The 16574-nt window shown below is 66.0% G+C and overlaps 1 protein-coding gene across 1 annotated transcript in view; it reads right to left on the bottom strand.

Annotated features, from left to right (window-relative positions):
* BOP1 (BOP1 ribosomal biogenesis factor) overlaps positions 1-16574 on the bottom strand; it is a 39048-nt gene that overhangs the window by 17656 nt on the left and 4818 nt on the right. Inside the window, exon 3 of the mRNA XM_068668200.1 lies at positions 14386-14487. Within this exon, the coding sequence (XP_068524301.1) occupies positions 14386-14487 (102 nt within the window). The remainder of the gene's footprint in view (positions 1-14385; positions 14488-16574) is intronic.

Consider the following 16574-nt stretch of genomic DNA (forward strand, 5'->3'; position numbering starts at 1 on the left):
GGAGGAGGGGGTGCGTGGAGGAGCCCCAGGGATTTGGGGGTGCTGGATACCCAGCAGAAAGAGCACGGCCGTCACCGGGGTCCTCCTTTCATGTGTGGAGCGAATCCTAAAGGAAACGCAGCCCGGGCCGTGAGGGGGCTCGGAGTGAGGATTTGGGAGCGCTCTGCTCTGCGCAGAGGCAAGTTTTGTGTTTTTAATTTCGGTGTTAGTGGTCTGAGAGCTGGAGAAAGGGGTTTGGAAAGCCGCCCTGCCTCTCAGCAGGAGCACTGACGGACACTTCGAGAGCGCACTCCGGAGGCGCTGGGGAGGGAGGAGAGCTGCGGGGGGGCCCTTTCGAGCCCTGCCGCTGGGGTCGCGGCGCTCAGCACGGAGATGAAGCTTCACCGATCGCAGGGGACGCGGCCAACCTGTCCCCACACACACCGAGGCTGCGGCGGTGGCACGGGGACAGGGTCCCCGAGCACCCCAACCCCGGGCACAGCAGGGTGTGCGCCTGGCAGGATGGTGCCGGGTGCCCCCCGGTGCGGCCGCTCAGCTCCCTGCCCGGCTCCGACGCACGCACCCCCCGTGATGGGGAAACCTCCCGGGGTCAGCAGGAGCCCTCACGGCTCTGGGGAATGTTTGTGCTCCCTGGCTGGAGCCAGGGGACGGGCGGATTTCCACGCAGAGCCGTGGGGCGATGGCTCTCAGCTGTGCGATGGGCCCTGCCCGGGTGCCGAGCAATTTTCCAGCGCATTTTTGCTCCGTGAAGTCACAGGTAGCTGCGGGATGTGCACGCCTGCTGGCTCGGGGGACACGGTTACAGGGAGCAGCTCCTCCTGGAGCTATCCCTGTGGCTCCACTCCCCGTCCCTGCTGCAGCCCAGCCCCTGCCTTCAGCCCTGGCACCGGCTTTTTTTGGAGAGAAAAGCCCGGTGTGAGACCAACCCATGGCCACGGGCACGGCCACCAGCCTGGAGGCAGAGCTGGGGGAAAGGAAATGAAAGGACGAGGTGCAAGGAGGCGAAGGGACCCTCAGAGCTCTGTTTGTAATGCCCAGAGGCTGTGGGCTCGACACAGGAGCACATTTCATCCTCATCCTCATCCTCGTGGGCATCCCATGGTGGTGCTGGCCTGAGCTCTGAGAGCGCCCGAGCGGAGGCTGGGAGCACCCAGAGCCCGGCACCCTCCTCACCTCGAGGCAGAAATGCTCATCGACACCCTGCCGGAGACAGGAGCTAACGAGGCACGAGGATTTAAACGCGTTTGTGTTTAATTTAGCACAAACGAAGCTCTGCTGAAGGCGGCTCCGCGCTACCTGTGCCCGCTGCCAGCCCGCAGACCCCGCAGCGCTCTGCACCCCAGCACAAATTCAATCCACGGCCGCTCTGCCTCGGGCACCCGGCAGCAAACGCTGCCTCCAACACGGTCCCGGCGAGGCGAGCTTCTCCTGGGGGGGTGCAGACGGGGGTACAACAGCCCCCAGACCCCTCCTGGTGCCGCACGCTGCATCGCCCCTGCGTGTCTGCTCCGGAGGGGGCCCGGGGACACCAAACACCAGCAAAAACCTCGGGGTTTTTGGGGTCCCCGAGGCAGGACGCACGGCCCCCGGTGCCCCCGCACGCTGCTGTGCCCGGGATGGGAGCCTGCACGTGGCTGCTGCCCCCAATCGCTTCCATCCACCCCCCCTGGCCCCCGCCCCGCGGCGAGGCGTGCAGCTGGCGGGCCATTAAAATAACGCAGGTGAAAATTATAGGTTAGCTAGTAAAGCCTGAAAGAGGTCCCGGAGAAGAAAGGGAAGGGGTCTTTAAACACACCTCCCCGGGGAAGCGGGCGGCACCCCCCGAGCAGCCGGGCTGCCCAGCTGCAGGGGGCTCGGGCACCCCCAGAAACCCGCCCTGTGGGGAGAAACCAAAACCTCGCCATCCCCGCACGCCCCCAGGCCAGTTTGGCTCCAGCTCCCACCCATTTGTCTCCTGCACCCACCAGAAAAACGGCTCTGGGAAATCAGGGGGATGCTGCACGCTGCGCCCAGACCCATCCTGGGCACCCACAGGGGAGCAGGGATTGGGGATTTGGGGTGCCAGGTGGGACCGCAGCCCGTTGGCACGCGTGGATTTACAGGCTGCCCACCCATCCCAGTGCGTCCCAGTTCCTCCACACCCCAGTGGGATGGGAGAGCTCCACCGCAGGGATATCTCCTCACACAGCCACGGCACTGAGTGCTCACCAGGCTCAGCCCTGGCCACAGGGGGGGCAGGAAAGGCAGCGAAGGGAGCCCAGAGATGCCGCGGTCACCCCCGGACACGGCAGGACGCGCACGTCCCAGCTCGGCTCCGGCTCCGGGGGGGGGGGGGTTCGCTTTCCCCGGCCCCTCCGCACGGCTGCGGGGCTCCGGGGAGCTCTGCGAACAGGAAGCCAGCGGCGTAATTTCGAAGGAAATTCTCAAAGCCAAGCCATTAAGGGCTAAGGAGGGGGCTGCATCCAATTCGATCGGAACGGAGCAAAATAAAAACCATCGTCAGGGCAGGTTCAATATCGGGAGTAACCCAATTCCAGATTTCCTCCTCTTAATCCTGCAGCAACCCGCAGATGGCGGGGGGGAAGGGGGCCGCGCTGCCGCCGTGCTCGTGCCCCCCACACCCCCTGGTGCCCCCCACACACCCCCAGGACCCGGGGAGGAGAAGGCACGGGGAGGGGGCACAGCACCGTGCGCCTGCCCTGACCCAAGCTCTGCGCTCACCGGCACACCTCTGCCAGTCAGTGTCACCGTGCTGGGGTCCCCTGGCACGAGTGAGGGGGGCTGCGCCTCCGGAGCCCCTTCCCAAACCCCCCACGGGTGCCCCAGGACCTGGACGAAGCCTTTTGGAGGTGGAACGGGGATGAAGGAGGGGGGCGCAGCACACCAGGAGCGCTCGGTGCGACCACCTCGCTGCGGGACGTGCTTGGTGTCACGGGGGTGCCCTAGGATTTGGGGACGGTGCCACAACCCCGGCACTGCGTCCCTGGTCACCGTGCCCTGCTGGGAGAGCCGCGTGTCCGGCTGGGGACATGGGGACGGCCCTGGGGGGCACGGAGCTGGGCACCACGCTGCCCGCCCCACGAGGGTCCCGCGGCCACCACGGCTGAAATCCAGCCCCGGGCGAGCCCCCTGCTCTCAACTACCTGTCCCCGGGGGGGGGGGGGGCAATGAGCTGCTGCGCCCCCCACATGATCCATCACAAGGTGCTCCCCGCCTGCAGCCCTGCTTAGCACCTGCGCGGCTGCCAGGAAACACGTGTGACCCCGGCGGGCGGGCTCGGCAGCCCCCTTTCTTCCTCTGATTTAGTTGCTGCGAGCTGCGAGCCGCCCTCCCCCTCGCTCCCGATGCTTGCCAGCTGGGATCCCCGCTCCCCCAGCAGGGCAGGTGCCGCCCGAGCCCCCCCCCCATAGCCTGGTGGCGGGCAGGGACCCCTCCGGTGCCGGCACCCTGGGGACCCCCCGGTTTCCCTTGTTGGGGGGCTCGGGCGCAGCCGTGCGCCCCGAGTGGGGTCGGCCGCTGGCCCCCGTGCGTCCCCGGCTCGAGCCCCCTCGGCCGCCCCCCGCCCCCTCCCCAGGCAGCTCCAGCTGTCAATGGCTCAGATTGGAAGTGCAGGTACGGCGCTGGCGCCCTGCCCGTCTCCCCTGTGTCTGTCTGGTGAAAGAGGAAGCCAGTCCACCTCTGGAATCCTTCACTCTCTCCTCGTTGCTGCTCTCCCCGCGTCTCCCCCGGGGATTCAGGGTCAGCCGCTCTCTCTCGGTCTCTCTTTTTTCCCCTGCCCCTATCGGATTACAATGCGTGCAGTGTTCGCTCCAAATCCCCCACTGCACGTTAATTCTGTTCCTCTGTCTCTAACTACCAAACTGCTTTCCTGTGCCTCCTGTCTTTCCATTCCTCCTCCGCTATTTTTTATCTCTGACAAATAGAGCACGTCAGCTCCAATTGGGGCGAGCGGGACGGGGACGGGGCCCTGGGAGCAGCTCCGGGAGGGAGCCCCCGGCCGGGGCAGGGCCGGCACAGCTCGCGCCAGCAGTGCCGGATGGCGGAGACCTGGGGGTGCCCGGCTCCATCGGCCAAATCCCAGTCGCTTCCAGTGCCCCGAGGAGGTGTCCCGGAGCTGGGCGCTGGGCTCGGAGGCCACCTGAAGCAGCTGGGACCCCCCATGCGAGCCACCAGCCCCTGCCTCAGTTTCCCCGTTAGCGCACACGGTCGGCTTTGTGCCAAATTTTGGTCCTGCCCAGCACCGGGCCAGAAATGGGATGTACGGACTGACAGAGCTCCTTGATGGGACAGACAGACCCGAGTCTCTGCTCCTAGCACCTCCTGCCCCCAAAGGCAGTGGCACCAAGACCCCCGTGGTGTCCTTCCCCAGGACGCAGAGGTGCTGAGCCCCCCCCCCCCAGCCTGGGGACCCATCCGGCCACCGGGCACGTGCCCGTGCCTTGGGGCGCTGCTGGTGCTGGGGGGGAACCAGCAGCGCCCAGCCCCGGCCTCCCCAGGACAGAGGATGGTGAAGGAGCGAGGGAGGAGGCACGGAGCGGAGGATGGGGCCAGCAGGACCCCCCCCCTGTGCAACACGGGGCCGAGGCAGCCCCCTCCCCATGGCGAGGGGCACGGCGGGGTTGGGGGGCGCGGGGATGGGAATCCCCACATTGCGCACAGGAACCAGGGTGCAGTTAGGGAGGGGAGGCAGAGGGGACGTGGGGAGGAGCAGGCACAAAGGGGAAGGATGAGGGAGGCCGAAAAGAGGTGAATTCCACCCCAAAACCTGGGAACGCTTTCTCACTGCGGGGGTGACCCCATCCTGGTGCGGGTTGCTCAGGGAGGTCGCGGGGTCTCCATGGCTGGAGAGGTTCAGAACCCAACGGGACGCGGGGAGTGTGTGCCCCCTGCCAGCCCCGATCCCCCCCCCCGGGGGTCAGCGTGGTCAGTACGGACCCACAGCCCCCCCAGACACCCCCTGAGCACCAAAAATTTTGGCTCTGAGTTGCCAAAAGCAGCGCAGAGGGTGAGCATTAGGCTTCAGAGTCAACACCCCGGGGCAGCCCCGGGTCCGGCCGCGCTCACGCCTCTGCCAGCGGCCGTGCGGGGGCCGGGCTCTCTCCCCCCACCCCCCCCCAAAACTCCCCACCTCCGATCTTTCCGTGCTGATTTACTGCCCACAGAAAAAGTTTCCCTCTCCGCATCCAAGATTCCTTGCGTTTTGGCTCCTGCTCCCGCAAACCCGAATCAACTGTTAATTTTGGCAAGCCCCCGCTCCGCGCTCTGACCACGCTTGGACTTTTCCATTCTCAACACCTTGGGGGCTGCTCCGGGGTGGGGGGGGGGTGGGGGGGCACACAGGCATTCCCCCCCTCTCCATGGGCACTCTGCAGACCGGGGGGACACGGGGCTGACCCTGCACAGCCAGGGGACCCCCGGAGCCACCGGTGCCCGGCGTGGTGCCCGCGGGGACGCTGCCGGGGGGGTCCCCGCGCCGTGGGTCCACGGAGATCCTGCAGCAGTGCCAGGGAGGGGAAACCTGCTGCAGGGGGGGGCCGTGGTTACGGGGGCTCAGGAGCTGCCCCGTGAACGTGTCCGGCACCGGCTGAAGGCACAGGGCCAGGGGCTGTGGCCATGGAGGTGCCCAATTGGGGCCGGTGTCCTGGAGGGGCCACCTCGGCCCCCCGGTGGGTGCCAAATTCTGGCGCTGGCCGGCCCCCCCCTCCCCACGGCCAGGGTCTGCCTTGTGAAGGAGCCGCCCAGCTCTCGCTTCTGTGCAGAGCAGGCCCAGCTCGTTAAAGATTACGAGATGTAAAGGCAGAGCACCGGCCCCCTGCCTCGGCGCCTTCCCAAGCAGGGCGAAGGGGGAGGTGGCGAGGGGGGGGGACGGGGTCCAGGCAGCGGCCCCCTGGGATGTGCGGCCCCCTCCCAGTGCTCCCCACCTGCACAGTGTGCATTTCCCACTGGGATCGATGGATCCCCCCTCCCTGGTGAGCTGAGGGGTCCCCCCACCCCTTACAGTGCTGGGAAGGAGCCAGGCGCTCGTGGGCTCCGTCCCCCAGCTGCTTCTCATCGTGCCCGGGACCCCCCCGGGACCTCCTTTCCCGGCCATCTGGGAGCAGAGCTCGGCCTGGATAAAAGGGAAAAAGGGAAATCTGCACCAGCCCTGCCCATGTGCCGGGCGGGGGGTCTGGCACCTGCACCCCCCCGGCCCCCCCCTTGCCCAGGGAAGGATTAGGGCACGCGCTGCGGCCCCGCTGCTCCCCGCGACCTGATGGAAGGAAAAGCAGAGCCGTCCCTGTCAGCATTCCTCCTGCTAAGGAAAACACGGCCCCTTCCCCTCGAGAGCCCATTAAAGGCAGATTTCCTGCTCGGGTGCCCCGGGCGAGCCCTGCCGGGGAGCTCTGCACCTCGAGGGGTGCTCTGCACGGAGACACGGCTCCGGCACCGGCACCAGCTCCGGCACCGGCTCCGGCTCCTTCTTGGTGGCACAAACCCAGAAAATCCGCCCTGGGGGCTGCATTAACACAGGTGAAGCACCCCAGGGGGCACAAGATGCCTTTTTCCTGCTCTCCTCGCTGCAGGAGGTGGCAGCTCTGCCCTGATGCCCCCCCAAAACTGCCCACCCCACCTCTGGCTGCTGAGTGGAGGCTTTCCCTTGGCGATTCCCTTTTGGTGAAGAACCAAACCCCACAGGTCCTGAGCACGGAGCCGGGGTGGCCTCGTGCCTGGCTGCCTCTCAGCACGAGCCCCACAGCCTCCTGCACCCTGCTCCCCCCACCTTTACCCAGCTCCCTGCCCCCCGGGGGGGCATCTCCAGCTCTTTGCAGCATCCCGACCTTCACGAGGCCACTTCTGGGGGGCTGAGCCCAAACCAGGAGGACGCCGTGGGGTTTTGGGATAGGACCGGAGCGGGGCGAGGTGCTTTTGTGGATAAAGAGGGGCTCGCGAGCACGAGCCCCCCCCCTTGCCAGAGCGCGGCGTGCAGCTGGGGTGGGACGTGGAGGGGAGCGGGGGCTGCGGCCAAGCCTTTTGGCAGCCGGCTCTTCGGTAGCCAGCAGAAGCCGTCAGCGGCGCTTGGCCGCGGAGCAAAGCGCCGCGTGGTTCCCGGCCGCACCACCAGGCGCTCGGCGGCGGCTCCGGCGCTCTCCGGTTACAGCCCGGCCCCGGGGGCGAGCGCCGGCACCGGCCGCGGCTTCCGATCGCTCCCCGGCCCCGTGGCGCAGCTCCTGAGAGGGGCAGGGGGGACCCGAGCCCACCGGGATCCGCGTCTGCGCCACGGGAAGGGGGTCCCCGAGGGGGGTGGAGACCCCGAGCTCGCTCCCCAGGCAGCTCCTGCACCGTGCGTGGAGCCGGCACCGCCAAAATCAGGCACCTGCCTCGCCTGGGCGTCCCCCTGCGTCCCCAGGGCTGTGGCTGCCCCCAGATTTCCCCTGAAGGCTCCCCAAAATCCAGGCTGCTCCAAAAGGGGCACAGGAGCCCCCTTCCAGCTGTGGGGTGAGCGGAGCAGAGGCAGAGGAGCCTCCTTGGAGGTTTTCTCTCACCTCCAGCCCGTGTCCCCCCGGGCAGCAAACCACCTTAGGTGGCACCGCATCCGTGCCCCCTACCCAATTACCAAGGCACCATTTAATTGAATTTAATTAAATTATCACGCCTCCACCTGCCACGTGGGTCGGGAAGGAGCCGGGCTGCAGGTGCAGGATGAGCGTGGAGCCGGCCACCGGGCCCCCTCTGCTCTGTGCCACGGGAGGAAGCTCGATTTGCTTCGCCAGCCCCGGCGCCGCTGGCAGGCAGCAGCCCGGCCGCTATCTTCCAGGGCTTTTGGGAAGGGGCTGATTATTTTGTTCCAGAGTTTTTCCAGGAATTGCAGCGAAGCCGAGCGGTGTTGTTTTGGACGAGCTGCGCTACTGGATAGGGAGGGATGAAAAAAAATAAAATCTACCAGCGGGGCCAGCCTGCGAGAGAGCCGGGAGCCACGGGAGGGGGGCGAGGGGCCAGCGTTTTGGGCTGGCACAGGGCACGGCCGATCCATCCACAGCCCCTGGGGCTCGCTTCCAGGCAGCCGAGCCAGAGCATCTCCTGCCTGCCCCCAGGAGGGGTTAGGAATTTCCAAATTGTCTTGGCTGTTCTGGAAGGGGGGGATTTTAACTCAACGGGGACCCCCAAATTGCCCTCGCCGTGGCTGGGTGCGCGGTGCCCGTGGATCTGCTGCAGCCACAGTGCCCTGAGCAGTGCCCCGGGTGACTTCACACCCTGCCCCCTGCCAGCCTTGTGGCCAAATCCCTGACCCCACAAAATCATCCTGGCCAAATTTCGCTCAGGTGCTGCCCCCGGTGCCCCCACAGCCCCTTCAGGCAGCTCGAGGAAGGAATCCCCGCCAGGGCGCAAGGCTGCGCAGCGCCTGGGTTTCAGTTTGGTTTGGTTTCCCTGCCTTCCTCCGAATTTCTGGCTGTTTGGGGCCGGCTGCTTTCTGCTTGGGAGTTCACCGTGCCTTTTTTTTTTTTTTAAGTCACTCAAAGCCTCCTGAACGCACAACTCGCTGAAGGCAGAGCCCAAATTGCAGTTTCCGTGCCCTGCTCACCCCTGGCTGCCTGTCCGCGCTCAGCAGCGTGCCTCGGGGACGGCAGGGTGCTGGTGCTGCCCTTCGCTTCAAGAATCCTCCCAAATGTCCCCCTGTCACCACTGGCACAGTCAGGGTGAGAAAAATGCCACCGAGCTCACAGCTGCCCATCCACACCGCCTCCTCCGGCACGGTTCAGCCAGCGGTGAGCACCGGGTGGGCAGGAGGCGCACGGTCGCGCACGGGCACGGGGCGAGGAGCACTGGAGGCATCCACCAGGAGCAGAAAAAAGCTTTTAAGAGCTTTGCAGAGCCCGGAGAGGTGCGGGGTGCCTGGTGGCAGCCATCAGCAGGGGCAGCTCCCGGGGGGCAGCGAACGCATGGGGGGCACCGGTGGTGGTGGTGGCGCAGCGTCAGCCCCGGGGCTCGCCCGCCAACCCCCTCCTCCGGTCCCCGAGCAGCCTCCTGCTTCCTCCGCACGTCCTCCGTACCCGGAGAGGAGCCGAGCCTAATGAGGTGGGACATTGGAACAGCGGCCAGCCATTCAGTGCTGGGGGGGGGATGCTTGGGGGTCCCCATGCCCCAGCCCAACGCCTGCGCCAGGCAGCACCTGCCCGCGCGGTGCCGGTGGCTGTGCCGTGGCAGTGCCAGCGTGGCTGGAGCGGTGCCAGGAGGTGAGATGAAGGCTGGATGCTAACAGGAGCCCTGGCTCCCGGCAGGGGAGGCGCTGCCAGCTCCGGCAGCGGAGAGGGGGGAGCAGCTCCAGCGGTGGGGGCGGTGAGAGCAGGCTGAGCCTCGCCGGGAAGGGGAGCGGGCACAGAGCTGGGTGCCGGGGTGAAGGGGGCAGGGGGTGCCAGCAGCACCCTCAGCTGCTGTGGGACCGTGCCCGAGCTGAGAACTGGGGGAATTTGGTGCTTGGCATCACCTGTCCTGCACCTGCAGGCTGAGCACTGCCTCCTGGAGCTGGTGGGGGGGCTCGGTGGCACCGGTGCCACGGACAGAGCCTCCTGTGGTCACCCCACCGAGGGGGCAGCAGCCTTTGGGTGCCCGGGGGGCAGAGGCAGCGGGATGTTGGAGCTGGGAGCAGCCCCCGCAGAAGGACGGGGCCGTAAGCTGAGACGCAGCCGAGCGGCGTGGACCCAGCACGCAGAGGGGGAAAGTAAATGGAAAAAAAAAAAAAAAAAGAAAAAGAAAGAAAAAAAGAAAAGAAAGAAAAAGTTTCCACTCATCAGCCGAAAGTTGTTGTGGGTTTCTCGCTCTCCTTGGGTCAGGGACCTGATCGTTTAAATGCATTCGGTGATGTCATTCCTTCCAGAAGGAAAAAGCCTTTCCTGCCCCAACTGAGCCGCTTTACAAACGCTTTAAATATCAAGCCTGGGGCAGCCAAAAGACAGAGCAATTCACCTCGTTTTTTCATGCCTGGATCAGCACCGCTTCATCGCTGCCTTTCCCTCGGTGCTGCACCAGCCCTGCCGGGACCTCGAGCCCTCCTCATCCCCCCCCCTGAGACCCCCAGCACCGGGGGTTCCCGTGCCACCGGCCCCTTCCCCACGGCACGGGGACGCGCGGCGGTGCCGAGCCCCCGCTGGCAGCAGCGTGGGGAAGGGGCTGCCCCGGGCCTGGCAGCTCCAGCCCCAATCCCCGGGCTCCTCACGGAAATTTTCCGTCCTGGCTGCGTGCGCCAGAAACCCGAGCGAGTGCCCGAGCTTCCCCCCCCCCCCCAGGTCCAGCCCTGCCTTCCTGCGGGGGCCCCGAGCGTCCCAGCAGGCGCGGAGCCGGCCCCCCCGAATCCCTCCCTCCTCTTCCTCCAGAGCAGGAGCAGGGGCACGGGGCACGGAGCGAGGCTCGGGCCCCTCGGGCTCTGCCCACCCTGCACGTAGCGCACGGACGTGCAGCAGCTGAGGCCCCGACGGGAGCCCCTGCGCTGGATGTCACCGGGAAAGCCACGGGGCTGTGGGATGAGCACCTCGGGTGGCCACCGCGTGGATGAAGGGGGAGGGAAGACGCCAGAACCCCCCAGACCCCGGACCAAAAGGGATGAGGGGGGTCCCTGAGCCCCATCGCCCCGGTACGGAGCGGAGCCCCTCGGTCTGTAGGGTCCCGAGAGCACCGGGTTTTTTTGGAGATGCCCCGGCTCCAGCTGTCCTCGTTCCTCCTGCCGGTACCTGCACACCTCGGTGCCTCAAAACCCCTGGCACCACGCGGCCGGGGCTGTGTAAGGGAATCTCACAGCTCCCCTCCTGCCGCTGCGGCGTTAAACCCGACGCCTTTTCATCTCGCCCGTGCTACCTCCTGCATCCTGTTCCCGCGTCCTCCCGGGCTCCGCGCGGGCTCCAAACCACACAAATCTTGTCTTTTCGCATCTCTTCAGCTCCCGATTCCCCCCAGGCCTCCAATTAGCCCCGCTATCCATCTCTGGAGCTCTTTTTTTTTTTTCTCTCTTCCCTCCGTCTTCTCCAAACGGAATAATGGAAATGGGGCATGGCACTGCAGCTGGAGGACCTCACGGCCGGGCTGGAACGGCGCTCTCAGCGCTCGCCTCCCCGCAGCCCGTTCCCAACCCCTTCCCGGTGCCGAGCAGCAGACACTTTCGGCGAGCACTTTCCAAGAACTCGGTTCCTGTGAGCGAGAGGCTGTTTGGGAGGCACGAAGGAGCCCCCACCACCCCCGGAGCCACCTCCTTTAGGGCAGGTAACGGGGCTGAGCGCGAGCTCTCCTCCAAAGCTCCCTGCCCTGCACCCACAACCAGCCCAGGGCGCAGGGACGGGCGCAGGCACGTCCTGCAGGGCGAACAGCAGCGCTAGGACGCACCTTCCCTCTGCAAAAAGGGGAAGGGACTTAAAAAAATCGTGGACCCCCACAGCAGAACCACTCCACACAGGGCAGCGGGGGCACTTTGGGAAGCAGCTCCCCCAGGGTGGCCGCAGCCCGGGGGTGCCAGGCCCTCCCTAACCCCCGTGCCCCATCCTCCTCGCCACCTCCTCTCGCACCTCGGCGGGGCCGAGCACGCGCGGCCGCCCGGCCAGGCACGCTCGCGGGGGGGAGCGGGGAGCCCGGAGCATCTGCTGGAGCCAGGCAGGTCAGGAAGCGCACGCACGGCCGCGCACACACACACGGAGCGATGAGTTTAAGGAGCTGTCTGCCAGCAGCACATTCTGCAGGGTTTTTTTTTTTTCCCTCTCTTGGCTAATCAGCTACTGAAAGAAGAGCTCCCTCAGCCCGGCCAGCGCTGCGCCCCCCGCCCGGCTCAGCTGCGCTGCGGAGGAGGGAAGTGGGCTTGGAACAGCCGCCGGCTCACCGAGGAGCACTCAACGCGCCTTCATTCATTATCCACTGACATATGGAATAGTCATTGTGGGAGGAAACAGAACCAAACAAAAGCCCCAAAACTGCTTCCTCCCAGCGAGGCCCTGACAGCCTCTGCAGCTCGCGGCCATTCATCTCCGCGCGCCCGAGCGCGGCGACGCCGGGGGAGCGCCGGGGGCCGGGCGGTGGGGACGGCCCCGGCAGCACCTCCCCGGCGGGCACGGACCCCGGGGCTCCAGCAGCGGGCACGGGGAGGCTCCGTGTGCGACATGGGGCTCCCCACCCGCCCGGCCCGGCCAGGAAACCGATTTATTTTGTTGTGTCTCTTCTCGGAGCGCACGGCAGAGACCGGCCGGGCTCCCGGCCAGGCTGAGCTCCGGCAGCTGCCAAGTGAGCAGGAGCACAGCTAGAAGAAATTTAGTCTGCGCTAAACACAGGGGCATAGCAGGTCTGAGCCATTATTCTTTATTAAAGAGCTCCCGAGCCCACGCACAGGCAGAGAGGGGAGCGGGAGCGCTGAGTGACAGCCGGCGCAGCGGCAGCGGTGCGCCCCGGGGCACGGCGGTGCCACCGGATGTTTTCCCAACTGCTGCTGCTTTCGGGAGCCGTCCTGCGGGCGCTGGGAGCTGGGGCTGGCTGGGAGGTCGGCCGGGGCCACGGGAACATGGTCGGAGGTTGGTGAAGAGTGGAGAGGAGCAGGGGGGTGGCACGGAGCTGGGGGACCCCTACGGCACCCCCGGCACCCACCTGCTCCGCAGGGAAATAGCGCCCGGGGGCAGGCACACAGCAGGGGCTCCTGGGCAGCCTCAGCAGCAGGGAATAACCCACGGGGATAACCCACGGGGATAACCCACGGGGATAACCCACTCCCACAGCTCCACAGGATACCCCAAAATGCCACCCCCAAGACACCACGGTCACACCACGGTCACACCACGGTCACACCAGCCCTGGGTGCCGCGAGACGCAGCTCAGAGCCCACCGCAAACCCCAGGGCTGTTTGCAGAGGGGTGGTCCCGAGCCCCCCAGCAGCAGCGACTGCAGGTGCGGGATGTGCTCGGGATGAGCTCGGGATGAGCTCCAGCCCCAGCCCCTGGGCACATCTCAAAGGCACACCGGGGACAGGCTGCGCACCGAGGGCTCGAGGGCGGACGCACGCGTCCTGGGTGCCCTGGAGAGCAGCGTGGCTCAGCGAGCCTTTAATTAGGAGGCCACAAATTAATGAGGACAAAGGTACGACGCGAGCCAGCTCTCAACAAAAAAAAATAATAAGAGGAAAATAAAACCCGCAGCTCCCCTCGCAGCCCTCCTGCTCCCCGTGCCCCCCATCCCGCGCGAGCACAAAGCCCCCAGTGTGCGCGTGGCGGCCGCAGGAAGCAGAAGCATCAGGGATCTTCTGCAGGAGAGATAACTACAATCACAGAGAGGGCAGGGGGCTGGGAGCGGGGAACAAGGAACAAAGCCACTGGAAGCTGCTCTGATGTCAACAGGTTCTGAATCAGCGCTCCCCCCACGGGGGCCCTGAAACAGGACCAGCTGGGGAGAGAGAGACCTCGAATTCCTGCATGAAAGGGTTTTTTTTTTTCCTGGGTTATGCTGGAGACATTACACAAGTGTATGTTTTCTATAGTCATATATTTCCCCTCTCTCTAAATCTCTATTCCAGACCCGGGGGCAGGGGCTGCCGGCGGCTCCAGCGCCAGCCCAGGTGGGCCTCCAACATCTCCAACACCCAGCCCGCAGGGGCTGGCTCCCGCTCCTCCCCGCCTGTCCCCTGGGGCTGGCGCATCCCTCAGGGCTCTGACGAGCACAAGCCGAGTCCCTTTACCCACCCCAAATGCCCGAGGGGCACCATCCTGGGGCTGGGTGCTCGGCCAGGAGCCCCGCTCATGTCTGCGCCCCACAAATCCCCGTCCCCGTCCCCGCGGCTGCTCCCGGCGCGAGCAAGCTCCTGGTTTTGGCCCCGTCCCGGTAAGCTCTGGGGCTGCCCCGGCACCTTTCAGGTGAGCCCCCGGCCCGAAAACAAGGGCCGGATCCGAACGCCCCCGCAGCCCTTGGTGCTCGGATCCGTGCCGACCCCGGGGCCCTGCTGGAACAGCCGATGGGCGCCAGTTTCATTAATTGGTTTAGCAGACGATTAAGAGAGGCGGTGAGCTGTCGGGGACAACCAGACCCAGGGAGCGTTTTCTCACCGAGATCCCGCTGCCGTCCGCACGGGCAGCCTCCAAACCTTCCCGAAAAAAAAGCCACAGCCCTGGGTGGGCAAAGGGGCTGCGACCCTCGGGCAGGGCAAACGGGGGCTCTGCCCTCATGGGAGGCAGACCCGACACCCCCTTTGGGTGCCCCGAGCACCAAACCACCAAAATGAGCAGCAAAAAGAGCAGCTCAGGGCAATCCCTGCGCAGAGGCTGGGGGTTTGACCACGCTCCCTCCCCTGAGTTTGCACCAAAGCCAACGAGGAGAGAGAAATCCATCCTGCCATCTCACATCCGTATTAAAACCACCACCAGCACGACAAAAAGCTTTGTGGGGGGGTCCTACCTCCTCATCCGAGCTGTCCTCCACGTATTCATCCTGGGCAAGCCGACGCTCCTCTTCGGTCAGGAAGGGCCCGGCCTCCAGCTTCCTGGGAGCCCCTTTGACCTGAAGGGGAAACAAAAAGCTCAGTAAATCCCTCCAAATGAAGCCCTGAGCTGCTGTGCTCCCTGCAGCAGCCTCGGCTGGGCCACGAGGCCGGGAGCTGCCCCCAGTGCCCGGCGGGTGCCGGGTCCGAGGCCACCACGAGCGCTCGGTGCCGCTCCCAGCTCCTTGGGGACACAAGGAAGGAAGGGAGGAAGGAAGGGAGGAAGGAAGGGAGGAAGGAAGGGAGGAAGGAAAAGGCTCGTTAAGCAACGGGCAATTCTGCTCGTTGGGGACTGCAGGGACAAAGTCATCACCTCCTCCTGAGGACAGGTTGCCGGAGCAGCTCCGACAGCTATTAATGTGCAAAATCTCATCCCCGCTCCCTGGGCTCCAAACCTCTCCACTCCACGGCCTCCACACCCCAGCCCCCTTCCAAACGGGGACCCCCAGAGCAGACCCAGAGCAGGGACAGGTCTCAGGAGCACCAGGCGGTGGTGGCCCCGTCCTCGCCACCAGCCCCAGGTGGGGTCGGTGTGGGCAGTGCCACCCGCAGAGCCCCAGCTCCGCTTCTCCCGCGTGCTCCCTGTGCGCACAGCCCCTGCCCACCCGGGGTCATTCTGAGCCCGGCACAGGATTTAGGGTCCCTGAACCCCACAAGGTGCCCGCCAGCCCCCTCCTGCAGCCCGTGGAGGTCTCTGCTGGCAGACCCCCGGCACTTTGAGGGCTCCGTGGTGTGCCCCACGCAGGGCTCCGTTCCCCCAGCTGGGCTCCACCACGTTTGCGCTCAGGACTGCGGAGCTGCTGGACGCAGCGTGCGAGGTGGGGGGAAGCACCCACGACCCCAGCAGCACCACCTGAAGTTACCAACAGGTTTAAAAGTCATGAGTGCCGTTGGAGCCACTCTGAAACCCAAATTCCTTTGGCAGAGAGGCCAGGGGTGGCAATGCCAGCGGGATGGAGATGGCCACGTGTGGCACGCCGGGCCAGGCACCTCCATCCATGGGGCACCACGAGCAGCCTCGGTCCCCGGGGGATCCCCACGCCTGCCCTGTGCCAGGACGGGGGCTCGGACACCACGGGGCCACGTGGCAGAGCCGCTGCCCCCCGCAGCCGCGGTCAGACAGCGCCGGCTGCCAGGCTTCGCCCACTCGCCGAGCCGTGTGGGTGCCGAGCGAGCGGCAGATCCTGCCCTGCAAAACAGATTCGCTTCGCCACTCGGGGTGGGGGTAGGGGGAGAAGGGGGGACCCTGGCTAGATCGGGTTTACGGGAGGATTCGGAGAAATAATCGGAAAAACAGCCCCAGAAAAACGTCCCCCCCGGGAGCAGTAAAGCCCGCGCAGTGTGTGATCACCTTCTGCTGGACGCGCGGCCCCGCGCAGCTCCCCCGAGCCGCAGGGAGCGGGGTGGGAGAGAGCCTGGAAAATCCTGGGCCGGCAAGAGGATGAGATTACTGCAAAAACAAAGGGCTTTATTAAAAAATTTTTAAAAAAGGGAGATTGGAGATAAGTTTTTTTCCAGGCTTTTGGCGCTACGAGGGCTCTGGACTTGAGTTTCCAGCTCTCCCTCTCGTCTCCCCCTCTCCCGCCACCGCGACGAGCGCTGCAGGGCCCTGGGGCACCGAGGAGCCAGGACCCCCACGGGGGGCTCCCCCCAGCCAGCAAAGCCCCCCCGAGGCCGTGTCTGTGCATTGAGGGCATCCACGGGCAGGCCAAAAAAACCCCCCCCCAGGAAACCTTTCAGAAAAGCTTCGCCAGGAGAGCAGGGAAGAGCCCAGCGAGGACACCGCTCACACACCCAGCCTGGGACGCACCGAGCCCTCCAAAAAGGGTATTTTACCCCAAACCAGGCAGGATTCCTAAAAGGGGGGGTTCAGGCACCAGGATCTGCCATCCAGCTCCTCCTGCAGGCGTGCCCAGCACCCCCCCAGCACCCCTCTGCTCTGCTCTGCCCCGCGCTGCAGCTCAGCACCGAGGGGGCCGCGTTTTGGGCACGGGAGCGCAGCGACCGCTCCTCTCCCCAGCCCTGCAGCGGGCTCGTTCCACCAGAGGGCGGCAAGCCGTGCCGGACAGGCTGCCAAAATCCAGCAAAATCCCCCCAAAACGCTCCC

Source organism: Anas acuta, assembly GCF_963932015.1.
Source record: "Anas acuta chromosome 2 unlocalized genomic scaffold, bAnaAcu1.1 SUPER_2_unloc_1, whole genome shotgun sequence".
Classification (NCBI taxonomy): domain Eukaryota; kingdom Metazoa; phylum Chordata; class Aves; order Anseriformes; family Anatidae; genus Anas; species Anas acuta.